The following is a 14838-nucleotide window of genomic DNA, read 5'->3' on the forward strand; positions in this document are numbered from 1 at the left end:
GAAAATATAAAGTATTAGACAAAAATATTTTAAAGTATGCATATTTCAATTTGCATAAAACATTCTGTGAAGTTTCCAATGGGATTTTCAAAAATTCTAACATCAAAAGAACATATTTCAATATTCATCATCAGTTTTCAAAATTATCACTTGGGAATAAACAACAATGTCTTACTGTATAGCACAGAGGACTATATTCAGTCTCCTGTGATAAACCATAATGGAAAAGAATATTTTAAAAAGAATGTATGATTGAATCACTTTGCTGTACAGCAGAAATTAACACAATACTGTAAATCAACTATTCTTGTTTAGTCGCTAAGTCGTGTCCCCATGGATTGCAACCCCATGGATTATTTCAATTCAAAAATATGTTTAATTCTCACTGAGAATTTCAAATAGGAAATTGGAAAATGCATCAGAAAATGGACATGCAAGTTTGTAAATGCAATTGACTTCCCTTATTGGAGATATTCAGATCAACCATTAACTATGTGGTGAAAAGGTAAATAAATCTTCATTTGTATACTAATAAAAGCTGAAATAAACCCTGTAATTCTTTTGCTTGGGCCTAATCAGATAAGAGAGACACCTCAAAGCTGAAGAGGAGTTTCATCACACCGCTCTCCCACAATATGCATTTTTGAGATAGCTTAGCACAGGGTGTGGTATCCCTTAGCCACAAAACAATTGACACCAGAACTGGTTTGTTGAGCTATTATCAGCCCAAGGTTTGAGAAAAGAAAAAAAAAAGTCTTAGGTGGAATCATTTTGAAGAAAGGCAAATCTCAAAGCAAAGGCATAGTTTCATTCGAATATCTTAAGAAAAACATTTCCATAAGAAAAATGCATTGCTTAGCTCAAGGTTGGAGAAAAGTTAAGTTCCGGTGGAACCAGGTGTCGGCATGGCAACAGAGAATTTTAAGAGAAACCTCCTTTTAATTTTGTATGGAGAAGGAAGAAAAAATCTGACACTTGAACTTTGTTTCCTCCTGCTGCTTAAGGGAGAGATAATAAATGTCTGACACTTGCAGCCTATTTCCTCCATTTGGAGACCCCTGGCCTTCCTGCCTGTTACCCTCTCAATACCCTACTTCCTCTGTGCCAAACACTACTCTAAGTGTTGTTCATGTATCTACTAATTTAATATGGTAAATATTATCCAATTTAATACAGTAAAAAATTATCTACTAATTTACTACAGTAAATATTATCATTATTATCATGTAATGCGGTACAAATGGTGGATGAAATTCTGGAATAGAAAATGGACATCAGGGATTCATTAGAGGATTCAAATTGTGGAATTTACTTAACAGAAATATGCCAATGTTGGTTCCTTGGATGTGGCAAATATAGCACAGTAATGTAAGACACTAATAAGAGAAAACTGAGTGAGTGAATATAGGAATGCTCTGAACTATTTCTGCAACTTTAATGTAAATCTAAAATATATATATACAAACAACTTATGCAGCTCAATATTAAAAAAACAAATAACCCAATTTAAAAGTGCATAGAAGATCTTCTTTCTTCAAAGAAGACATATAGATGGCTAAAAAGCACATGAAAAGATAGTCAATACCACTAATTATTAGAGAAACTCTAATAATTAGTCAAAACTATAATGAGGTATCATCTCACCCCAGTCAGAATTATCATCATCAAAAATATACAAACAATAAATTCTGAAGAGGGTGTGAAGAAAGGGGAACTCTTCTAGCACTGCTGGTGGGAATGTAAATTGGTGCAGCCACTCTGGAGAACAGCATGGAGAGTCCTTTAAAAACCAAAAACAGACCTATCATATGACACAATAATCCCACTCTTGAGCATGTATCTGGAGAAAATCATGGTTCAAAAAGAATAGCCAGGACATGGAAGCAACCTAAATGTCCATCAACAGAGGAATGAATAAAGAAGATGTGGTACAGGGACTTCCCTGGCAGTGCTGTGATTAAGACTCTGTGCTTCCACTGCAGGGGGAACAGGTTTGATCCCTGATCAGGGAACTAAGATCTTGCATGCTGCACAACACGGCAAAAAAAAACAAAAGAAGAGGAAGACACAGTACATATATACAATTAAATAATACTCAGACATAAAACAGAACAAAATAATGCCATTTTCAACAATATGGATAGACCCAGATATTGTCATACTGAGTGAAGTCAGACAGAGAAAGACAAATACCATATGCTATTGCTTATACATGGAGTCTATTTAAAAAAAAAAAAAAGATACAAATAAATTTATCTACAAACCAGAAATAGAGTTATAGATAGAAAACAAGCTTGATGGTTACCAAGGGGGTAAGGTGAAGAGGGATAAATTTGGGAGATTGGGGTTGACACATACATACTGCTGCTGCTGCTGCTAAGTCACTTCAGTCGTGTCTGACTCTGTGCGACCCCAGAGACAACAGCCACCGGGCTCCCCCGTCCCTGGGATTCTCCAGGCAAGAACACTAGAGTGGGCTGCCATTTCCTTCTCCAAATACTATATATAAAATAGATAACTAGTAAGAACCTATTGTATAGCACAGAGAACTCTACTCATTACTCTGTAATGGTTTACATGGGGAAAAAAATCTAAGAAAGAGTGGGTAAATGTATAACTGATTCACTCTGCTATACACCTGAAACTAACACAACATTGTGAATCAACCATACTCCAATAAAATTTTTAATTACAAAAACATTTTTAAAATGTATGTTATAAATAAAAATGGTCTGCATAAACTCCTTTTTTAAAAAATGTAAATCTAAAACCATTCAAAAATCAAAAGGCTATTTCTTTTAAAATATATAACCAAATGTATGATTTTTTACTTGCCATCTCCACTCATCCTTTGAGGTACTTCTTGGTGAGATATCCAACAGATAAGCAGCTAGTGTCAGAAAAACACAAAGAGGGAAACAAATGAGAGATTTTCTTTCCATGCCAGGAAAAAACTCCTGGAAAAGAAAGTGGGTTTTATCTTGTTGCTCTTGGAGAAAGTTCTCTGGAATCTAGCCAAAAGACCTGAAAGCAAATGAAAATAATCTGTATTTTTCCATCTCTCTTTTACCAACAAGGATATGATTCGTGCCCTACCCCCAACCTAAGGACATTTTTTAACAATGGAATTTCCATATTTCCTGTTTATTAGAGTTACTAGTATACAAAACAGACCTTTCATACAATCTTTATAGGCACCAAGTATAATTATACAGTTTTATTCAATAGTACTTTGGATACTCCAGAAAACTAATTCTGACTAAACCCTGAGATGACAGCAGAAGTCCCCTCTATTAATTCAAGGAGAAACTCCAAACCAGAAGGTAGTGGAAGACGGTTTCTCTAATCAGACAACTCCTGATAGGTGGGCAAGAGTTGGCCAGGAAATAATCATTCCAGGCAGAAAGAGTGACATGTGCCAAGGCCTATAGGCAAAAGGATACAGTAAACTTGAAGTTTTCAGAACTGCAATAATGTAGCCCTGGAGTATAAAGTGTATGATGGGAAGTGAAAGAAATGTGGATGGAAAGATAACACCTCAAATATGTTTCAGGATGCATTTCAGGAAAGAAGAGTCTACTGTGAACAAATGCAGTCACGTGTGCAAGAAAATATTAAATGTATATGCAGGAATAGACTTAGGACAGGCCTCTAATCTGGGGTGGTATACCAGAAAAACTCGCCTTCTAGTCACTCAGCATCTTGGTAAAGAACTTTCATAGATAGAATGTTCAAATACATTGTGTTATAGGCATCAGATCAGATCAGTTGCTCAGTCGTGCCCGACTCTTTGCGACCCCATGAATCGCAGCACGCCAGGCCTCCCTGTCCATCACCAACTCCCGGAGTTCACTGAGACTCACGTCCATCGAGTCAGTGATGCCATCCAGCTATACAGCACTGAAAATGGATAAATTATAGCAATAACACCAAAATGAATGAATCTTAAAAGCCGTGGACAAGTCACAGAAGAATACATAAGGTATGATTCCATTTATATAACATTCAAAAATGGTGACAGATGTTAACTAGACTTATTATAGTGATTATTTCACAATAAAGTTGATCCGTGAACAACATGGAGGTTAGGGATGCCAATCCCCACACAGTTGAAAATCTACATATAATTTACAGTTGGCCCTATGTATCTATGGTTCTACAACTATGAATTTAACCAACTGTGGATCATGCAGTACTACAGTATGTATTTACTGGGGAAAAAAATCCATGTATAAGTGGACATGTGCAGTACAAATCTATGTTGTTCAAGGATCAACAAATACACAAATATCAAATCATTATGTTGTACACCTAAACTGTTATGTCAATTATACCTCAATAAAAATAAAGTTCAAAAGTTGGCAAAACTAAATAATACATTATTTATAGACACAAAGTTGGTAAGAACTTATGAAGAAAAAAAGGAATGATCACCCCAAAATTTGGAGTAGAGGTTAACTGGGGAGGAAACAGAATGAGTTGGACATGATGTATCAAGCTTCAAAAACACGGGAAACACTGTTAGTTGAGTGGTGAGTACATAGTTATATTTATAATTTTTAGAAGTATGTATATTATATATACTTTTGTGTGCATAATATTTTTCAGAATTGAGAAGATAATGAAAAGATTAAATGTGAGTTTAAAAAGTGAAGCAGCCCTCAGTTTACAGATTAATACCTCAAATTTGCTACTTAATAACTATGTTACAAGTTATTTTCTGTGTCTATCAGTTTCTTGATCTGCAGAAATGGAGAAACTAGTTTCACAGAGTTTAACAGTATTTCTAATCTCTCTCTCTCAAATTATGAGGATTAAATGAAATAACATATATGAAAGCACTTAGAACAATTCCTGGCACATAGTAAGTAATCAATAAATATTAGATATCACCATTATTTTTACTACTGTAGCAGGTATTTAATAAATGCTAATTTCCCTCTGTCCCTTCTTTCAAAAAGAGAAGAGGAACCAGTGCAAATGAAGGTCCATTTGGAATTCCAATAGAAGAATCAAGCACAGCCATTAATGTTTATACTTTGCTTTGTTACTACTGTATTTCTTCACTTCTAATATTCACACTTTGTGACATTTTAATGTTTCTAAAATTGGGATTGAATGATTTAATCAGCAGGATTTAATACAGGTTTTTCCTCCTAGAAACCTCATTAAAATGAAGATGTGTCTCACAATTGATTGTGTCTCAGAATCAAGGAAATAAAGTAGTTATGCTGTTGCTACAGAAGGCATGACAGTTTTAAGACAATAGCTAGGCAACTATGCAGTAGAGTCCAGGCCTTAGGCTTTTTGTGTTATGACAAATTCACCACAATGGCCATAACCTTTAAAAGACTGTGAATTTTCTATTGGTAGTAGCCTGATTGTTCCCAGGCCCCTGCAGCCTATGGATACAAGTGAGTCAAACTGCTTTGGCCCCCATGTTTCACTAGTTCTAAATCCTCAGGGCCAAGCTTCAGGACTTAAGCACACCTTCCACTGCCAAGTCTTTCCAGTTACTTCTTGGAGTCTTCTATGCTCAGGGCCAGCCTTTACATGAGATTCTAATCTGTTCTCTCTGTAGATGTCCAATCTGCGCCCAGTCACTTGAGGGAAGGTGTACTCAAAATCTCAACATCCTCCAGACAAATTTTCCTGCTTAGTTAAAGTGTCAAGTAATCTGGGTCCCTTATACACATTTTAACAGCAGTCTGTGCCTTTGTTGAAACTGCAGGTACTTCAGGAAGTGTGTTACTTGGGGAAGAGGGTGATAGTGAGAAGCAAGTGTGTCAAAATGTCTTTCAATAATCCCCTGCTTCCTTTTTAAGGAATCCTCCTAGTTTTTATATCCTGACTAGAGAAACACAAAAAAACCCTGGGTTCTTTGGCAGAGCACAGACAACCTATTTCTCTCAACCCATAACTAACCAAGTGTTTTCTGGCTCATGTACCAGCTTCACATACATTCTTCTCTTGGATGACTCCCTATTGTCGCTCCCAGGACTTATCATCAACATACTGTCTTTCTTCATGTAAGAAGAAATAAAATAAAAAATTCTGCAAAGGGAGAATTTGTTCCCTACACTTTCTTCATCCAACTGGGAAAAAAAAAAACAAATGAGAACATATTCTGTTGTGAAAATTCCCCTTAAGTCTGCTCATCAGTTCAGTTCAGTTCAGTTCAGTCACTCAGTCGTGTCCGACTCTTTGCGACCCCATGAATCGCAGCACTCCAGGCCTCCCTGTCCATCACCAACTCCCGGAGTTCACTCAAACTCACGTCCATCGAGTCAGTGATGCCATCCAGCCATCTCATCCTCTGTTGTTCCCTTCTCCTCCTGCCCCCAATCCCTCCCAGCAGCAGAGTCTTTTCCAATGAGTCAACTCTTCGCATGAGGTGGCCAAAGTAATAGAGTTTCAGCTTTAGCATCATTCTTTCCAAAGAACACCCAGGACTGATATCCTTTAGAATGGACTGGTTGGATCTCCTTGCAGTCCAAGGGACTCTCAAGAGTCTTCTCCAACACCACAGTTCAAAAGCATCAATTCTTCAGTGCTCAGCCTTCTTCACAGTCCAACTCTCACATCCATACATGACCACAGGAAAAACCATAGCCTTGACTAGATGGACCTTTGTTGGTAAAGTAATGTCTCTGCTTTTGAATATGCTTCTAGGTTGGTCATAACTTTCCTTCCAAGGAGTAAGCGTCTTTGAATTTCATGGCTGCGACCACCATCTGCAGTGATTTTGGAGCCCCCAAAAATAAAGTCTGACACATACTGCCTTTTATTTAGCTTAGTTTTGGGGTTTCTTTGCCTTTTATCTTCAGCATTAAGAGGAGAGTTTCTCATTCAGAATCTGGGAAAATGCCTGAAAACACTAATGTTTCTGCAAGCATCAAAAGAAAAGTCCATTCTCTGGGACAAAATAGTGGTTAAAGAGCCCTTACTACTCTTTGTTGTTGTTTAGTCACTAAGTCATATCTGATTGTGACCCCATGGACTGTACCCACCAGGCTCCTCTGTCCATGGGATTTCCCAGGCAAGAATACTGGTACGGGTTGCCATTTCCTTCTCCAAGGGATCTTCCAAACCCAAGGACTGAATCTGAGTCTCCTACATTGACAGGCGAATTCTTTACTATTGAATCACCAGGGAAGTCCAACTACCCTTTGTAGGTCTTTACATAGCCTTCACATTTCCAAAAAGAAAAATATTCATTTTTAATCTAGGGAAGTTCCTATATCTTTTTTTAATTAATTAATTTATTTTAACTGGAGAAGTTCCTATATCTCTTGATCATTTTCCCTTCCCTTCTTTTCACCCTTCCATCTCCCTGTCAATTCCTCTTCTTCTCCTTCTGAGGTCCTCCTAATAAGCCACTTCATCTCATACATATCATCTATTGCAAAATGCAGGAGGGAGAACATTAGTTCTTCAGATACAACCAGATTCTGAATTTTAATTTGATTCCTCCAGGGATTCTTGCTACAATTATATATACCACCAAAGAGAGTGAATAACTCTCCAAGTAAAATAAGCTCTTATTTAATTCCTGAGAGTATGTTTGGGCTTCAGAGAGGAAAATCCTACTCTGTAATATACCTCATTATTTTTTTAGTTAATTAGTCCATGTAGAGAGGCTACTGAAAGGAAATGCCATCCTGGTTCTAAATGAAGACCAACTCAACTGCTGAACTGTGAGGATAATTACCAATAACTCAAGCAGCTGTAAACCACAGCAAATAAATCAGTTCATGCTGGAGAATATCTATGGGGAGGGTGACTCACTACCTACATTACTGATGAAGCTGGGCTGTGATTTGAGATAGTTATGAAAATAACTTATAAACTGAAATCAAATATAATATTATGGCTTTCCACAAGAAAAGCCTAACTACCAATTTTCTCCTCCTACTCTTGAAACATTCTGACTAGATTAGGTTTTAAACTATATGTCTTATTTTAAGGCCCAATTAAATATTTGAACATTTTTCTTGGTATTCAGCTAAAATGAACAAAATATTCATGATAGTATTATAGTTCTGTCATCATAGAAATAAAGCCCTAGGGAAATCACTATGGTTAAATCTAGCAGTGCAAACAATCAGACTACAGGGTGAATTATCACTTCTTTAGAAGCAATCTTAACCACCAATGTGGATTATTTTACAAGACTTGATGTAATCAGGAAGCTCTATATTGACCTTTCATAACAAAAGTAGTTATGAAAGGGGTTTCCCAGGTGGCACTTCCCATCTGCCAATGCAGGAGATTTAAGAGATGTGGGTTCAGTTCCTGGGTGGGGAAGATCCCCTGGAGGAGGAAATAGTAACCCACCCCAGTATTCTTGCCTGGAGAACCCCATGAACAGGGGAGCCTGGAAGGCTATAGTCCACAGGGTCACAAAGATTCAGGCACGACTGAAGTGACTTAGCCTATAACACAGTGCCACAAAAGAAGTAGTGAAAATCGCTGACACTGGTGCAAGTCCCGAACCATTTCTAGACTCAAGTATCAATTAATACAATCTCGCTCCTTTCATCCCCAAAAACCCAGACCTGGTGAGTGGTATCACTCTGCTTTTACATTCAAGTTTTACTAATTCATTTATAAAAGATAACATATAGGCTTCTAAACAGTAAAAGAAAAACAATCATTTTGTTGTATCACTTACCTTTACAAAGGATTAGTATAAATCCACCACTCTTACTAGAAAAATAATTCAAATTTTATTCTTTACTAAAAATGGGTCAATAATGTGTTCCTTGGCAACAAAAGATAGCAAACCACTGTAGAAATAAAAATAACTTTCAAGATCTCTTTTCAGAAATTACTGAATCAAATATTTTGGCTGGTTTTAGTACATGTGTGTGCATACCGAGTCACTTTAGTTGTGTCTGACTCTTTGCAACCCTATGGACTGTAGCCTGCCAGGCTCCTCTGTCCATGGGATTCTCCAAGCAGGAATACTGCAGTGGCAAGAATAGTGAAGTGGGTAGCCATTCCCCTCTTCAGGGGATCCTCCCGACCCAAGGATTGAACCCAGCTCTCCCACATTGCAGGCAGGTTCTTTATCATTTTAGCCATCAGGGAAGCCCCTTTTAGCGCATAATAGCATCAGAAAGCTTTCAGTTTCAGATGAACAGTTTTGTATGCCTTGCTGTATAATACAGATTATTTCATCATCTAATATAGAGATATCAGCTTCTAAAGTCATGAGGCAGTAGCTCAGTATTTTACATCTTAAAAAAACAGCTTATTCAAATAGTTTCTTAGAATCACTATAAATCAAGTGAAATTTCATTTGAAAGATCTGTTTCCAAAATACATGAGTTTTTTGTATGTAGTTATGCATAAGCCTAATAAAATGGATTATTTCACTGTGTTACCTATTTTTCCAGGTCTACTCAGGTCAGAACATTACTACTAGTTAGGAGGCCCCCTTCCAGAGGCTATATTTTGATTTGGAATCTGGAAACAAAGTTGCTCAGAGAGGTCAGGTCAATTTTGTATGAGAGAAATCATTACTCTACAAAAAGAATCAAACTTAACAAAAGATTTCATACACTAAACTAAAGGGTGAGGAAATAGAAAAATAAGAAAATAGGCAATGAGGTTGGTGGCTGCAACAATTCAGAGGATAATCAAGTGCAAGCTCAAATCCAGTGATTTGGAATCTCAGCTTGGAATAGACAAATGTGTGCTCCACATTATTTAGCTTAATTCAGAGGTTTCTTTGCCCTTCACCTTCAGTTTTGAAAGGAGAATACTGATTCAGAGTCAGAACATTCCTGAAACCACTAGTGTTTCTGCAGGCAATGGAGGAAGAGTCTACCCTCTGGAACATAACAGTTTTTAAACAGTCCTTACTGCCCTTTTCAGGCCTTTATACATATAGGAAAATCTCTTATCAGCCTTCATGTTTCCACAAGGGCAATCCTCATTTTTTTTCAATCTAGGGAGACACATGCTTCAAGGTAAGCCAATAATAAACACTACTGAGCTATATGAAAGGATTATTAAATATAAAGCCAAAGGTTTGTAGTTGGTTTGGATGCCCAGCTAGATGCTTCACTGTAGCTATATAGACATGAGTATGGCAAATTGCTGAAACCTGCTGAGGATTGTATCACCTTCCACAAGATCATGCTTGTAAGAATTACCAGAATATCCAACAAAACCACTCACTAGAAACTAAGACCTGCTCAAGGCTATTCCCTGGGAATGGGCAGCCAGGTAATGAGCTAAGTGATGCCTAACCACCTGCCCTCACTGGACTGAAGTCCTGATTTTTCCACTCTATAAGTTACCAGCTCTGATTGAAGTAGTAGATCGGCACCCTGATAGAACCTGTTCAACTACTACTACTACTACTACTACTACTTTTCTGTGCGGACCACCTCCCACAACTGATAACGGTGTATGTGGACAGACGTGCCCTCAGAAATGTAAGTGGATGCTTGGAAAAGAAAAAAAAAAGAAACTGAAAACCCATAAATATATCTACATATATCATATTTCTTCTCTCTTAAATTCTCATAATACAGTAACCTTTGCTTTTCTTAAGCTTAAACTTGACACAACTGTTATAAATTTATTAATTCTCCCTCCCTTTCCTTCCTCAAAATAACAGACAGTTGTGACTGGTCAGGCTCATTTTCTAAGCTCCACCACCCCAAGCCTCTGGCACTGTTGATACTTCATACCATGGGGGCAATGTTAAATTTAAGAGCTTTGAGGGCCCTTCAAATACACTTTACAAGTGGTGCCAGAAGTTTCTCAGGCCCCTTTGGGAACTTGGGAAGGGAAAATTGGGAGGGTACCAATTGGAGTTCTAGACTCCCTGTCCCACTTTGAGACGGTTTTTATTTATTTCATGTATGAGGCTTATAAATCTGTTAGTAGAAAAAAGTTCAACTGATTTTCAGAGTTTTTAAAATGGCTGCTCTGATGGAAAGAGGTCCGTACACGGAGTCAGATTTGGTTTGAAGGCCAGAACCAGTCACCTACTGAGGTAGGAGGGAAAATACCTCTCCCTGACAACTGCTGCAGTACCTACCTCACAGTGACGTTGTGATGTCGAAACCACTATGAATAATGGAGGCGCACGCACTGAGCCTAAGTTCCGCCCTCCGCCACCTTTAGGCCGGAAGTCCGACCTCCACAACCCCAACCCAACCTACCCTACCCTCCAACCACCCTACCCTCCAGCCACCCCGCCAACCCTAGCCGGAAGTGGACCCTAAATCTACTCTGCAGCCAGGACATTCACTCACTGGCCAACGTGTCCGTTCTACCAGACAAGACATGGATCCTTCCTGCCTAGAGTCCCACCCCACCCTAGAGTCTGACCCCGAGGGCCTAGACTTCAACTCTGCTGGCCAAGACTGTTTCTCTTCTGGTCACGAGTTCGATTCTCTCTACCAAGAACTGGACCTGGACTCTCTTAATGAAGATCTTCTTTCTCAGTCTATGCCAGACGCCTTGACAGAGACCTCTACAGGCCTTTGTGAATCCCACTTGACTGCCGAACCAGAGGATCTCACTGAGGCAGAGCAAAAGGAGCTCAAATGTGAGCTCGCTAAACTGGAGGCAGAAATTGTAATGCTACGCCAAGCGCTGGCAGCCAAAGAGAGACGCTGTGTGGAGCTCAAGAAGAAGTTGGCCCTTACGGCCTTCGGGGGGCTGAGGCAGAATCTGTCCAAGAGCTGGCACGACGTTCAGGTCTCCAACGCCTACGTGAAACAAAAGACGTCAGCTGCCCTGTCCACGATGGGCTCTGCCATCTGCAGGAAGCTTGGAGATATGAAGAAATCAGTCACATTCAGATCCTTTGAAGGTCTTATGGGGACAATCAAGTCCAGAGTCACAGGTGGCAGAGAGCTTGGCCGTGACTGTCTTCCTTCTTCAGCGGGGAGTGGGGATGATCCACTCCCAGTTTCTGGGAGTAGGGATGATCCGCTCCCGGTGTCAGGGAGTGGGAATGATCCAGTTCTGGCAAGTAGGGATGACCTACTTCCCTTTCTGGAGCCAGAATGAGCTCCTTGGTTAACTTGCCTGGCCACCTAACCAGTGCAAGAACTCCCTTCCATGATCCCAACTGCAACTCTGCCCATCAAAAACAAGTAACCAAACCACAATGGTAAAGTGAATTTAGGAAATGGAGAGAGTCCGGTTTTGAGAAAAGCAATCCCCGTTTGTACATAGATATTTGCTACTGTTGAGATAAAAATATCCAACGTTTTGTACCCAGTTATTTTACACTGAAGTTTGTAGATGAAATGTATCACTATACTAGCCTTCCTGGGGTTGGATTTAAATGGACAGGAGTTTGGTTCCAGAGGGGTTTTAGGCCAAAGCCAAAACTTCTTTTTTGGAAAAACTAGTGTACAAAAAGGGCAAAATAGGTTTCTGTTTAGATCCAGGAACAAAGTATGAAAGAACTATAAGTTTCCTTCCTTCTTTCCCTAATATTAGAAAGAACCTTGAAAGCTCTGCCTGGCCTATGATTTTTATTTTTTAAAGGTGATAAAGAAAACTGTTATTTTTCTCTGAGGCCCTCAGAAAGGGGGAAAGTATTAATAGACTAATTGGTACAGGATACTATGACTTTTATAAAATGATTTTTTTTAAACTGCTAATTAAGCAAAGTAGCTTCAATTTAGGGATTGTCAACTACTTTGGATTCAAGCTGAAATTGCAACTTTATTCTGCTTTGTGCTTTGTTTATAATCTTTTTATATATGAAAATGAGGGCCTTATAATTTAATCCTTGTGGCCATGTGTCTCTGCCACAGCAGCATGCTACCTATAAAAAAAGAATAGTTTCTTTGTTCTGCAGCAATTCCTAGTTATCATTTTCAGTTGAGGGACTGAAGGGAAAAGAGCATTGCCAAATTCAAGAAAGGTAAACCCCTGTCTTAAGTGACATTTAAGACAGACTCTTACCCCTGAAATTCTGGCCATTTATACCTTTGAATGGACCTAACCAATTGTACATCACTGGTCACTTTGACCCCAAGTTTGTACTTGTTTATAAGCACTTGTTTGTACTAATCCGAAATGAGAAGGAGACAAAACCCAGCCCTCAGGGGATATCAAGATAACAGGACCCTGTAGGACCTGGTTTGGGTTTATTAGAACTTTCTCATATCTGATTTTCATAGGAGCTACTTCTTTTTTTTTTTTTTTTTTCTATTTTCAACTGTCAGGATCTGGCAGCTTCTTTCATTCCTCCAGTAACACTGCCTGGATTAAAAGCTTGAGTTTTATATTGGCTTTTAGCAGGGGTCTAGAGTCTTTATTTTCTTGGATATATATATTGATAACATCTCATTGCCTAAAGGTAGTCCCTACAATGTAATAAAGTGATCCTGTTTTGTTGATTTTTGACTGCTTCCCCTATATTCCTTTGATTTGACTATAAGCAAAACCAACTACCACTATAAATACAAAAGCATTTGGTAAACTATAAAGTCACTGATATAAAGCCCACATATTCCTGAAAACAAAGTTTTGCTTGGATTAAAACAAGATGTTCACCTTGTCTTACAAGTTGTGTTTTAATATGTTTTAGTTTTTTAAATTTGGGGCTTATTTATTTATTTTTGGCCGTGCTCAGTCTTTGTTGCTATCTGCAGGCTTTCTCTAGTTGAAGTGAGTAGGGACTACTCTGTTGTTGTGCATGGGCTTCTCATCACGATGGCTTCTCTTTTTGTGGATCATGAGCTCTAGAGCACCTGGGCTTCAGTAGTTGCAACTCACGGGCTCTGGAGTGCAGGCTAAGTAGTTGTGGTACATTACCCTGCAGCATGTGAAATCTTCCTGGACCAGGGATTGAACCTGTGTCCCCTTCATTGACAGGCAAATTCTTTACCACCAGACCACTGGAGAAGTGCAATTTGTTGTAGTTTTATAAGTTGAAGAACTAGAGAGAAACTTGCAGAATTCATGAAGCCAAAGTAGCCCAACAGGCAAAGTCTTTGATCCCATATTACAGAAAACCTTGTGTTAGAGAAAAATCTCCAGCTAACATGATGGGCCAAACCCAGGATATGTTCTATTTTATTTAGTAATTTATACAAATGCTATAATCAGATCAGATCAGATCAGATCAGTCGCTCAGTCGTGTCCGACTCTTTGCGACCCCATGAATCGCAGCACTCCAGGCCTCCCTGTCCATCACCAACTCCCGGAGTTCACTCAAACTCACGTCCATCGAGTCAGTGATGCCATCTAGCCATCTCATCCTCCGTCGTCCCCTTTCTCCTCCTGCCCCCAATCCCTCCCAGCATCAGAGTCTTTTCCAATGAGTCAACTCTTCACATGAGGTGGCCAAAGTATTGGAGTTTCAGCTTTAGCATCATTCCCTCCAAAGAAATTCCAGGGCTGATCTCCTTCAGAATGGACTGGCTGGATCTCCTTGCAGTCCAAGGGACTCTCAAGAGTCTTCTCCAACACCACAGTTCAAAAGCATCAATTCTTCGGCGCTCAGCCTTCTTCACAGTCCAACTCTCACATCCATACATGACCACAGGAACAATAGTTTCCCCCAATAAATCCTCAACTCCTGAAAGCAGTGAAGAACACAACTATTTTTGTTTATCATTGTATTCCCATGCCAGGCTTAGGGTAGATGTTTAATAAATACTTGTTGCATAAATGAAGGAATCAACATCACATACTTCAGACATCAAATCTTGAATCCAAGAGATTATCAACAACATGAACTCGTTGACAAGTTCCTCCTGCTTTTAAAACATTTCACTTCCCTATCCAGAGATAATTTGAGATCCTACTATGTGTCAGGCACTGTGCCAAGCTCTGAAGGCATAGAAA

At 39.0% G+C, this 14838-nt stretch overlaps 1 protein-coding gene across 1 annotated transcript; it reads left to right on the forward strand.

Moving 5' to 3' along the window:
• The first annotated feature begins 11472 nt into the window (after positions 1-11472).
• On the forward strand, positions 11473-14635 carry TPD52L3 (TPD52 like 3). The gene is made up of 2 exons (XM_070376123.1): positions 11473-11839; positions 14631-14635. Exons 1-2 carry the CDS (start codon positions 11473-11475, stop codon positions 14633-14635), a joined length of 372 nt encoding a protein of 123 aa, XP_070232224.1.
• Positions 14636-14838: the final 203 nt, after the last annotated feature.

This window comes from Bos mutus, chromosome 8 (genome assembly GCF_027580195.1).
Source record: "Bos mutus isolate GX-2022 chromosome 8, NWIPB_WYAK_1.1, whole genome shotgun sequence".
Classification (NCBI taxonomy): domain Eukaryota; kingdom Metazoa; phylum Chordata; class Mammalia; order Artiodactyla; family Bovidae; genus Bos; species Bos mutus.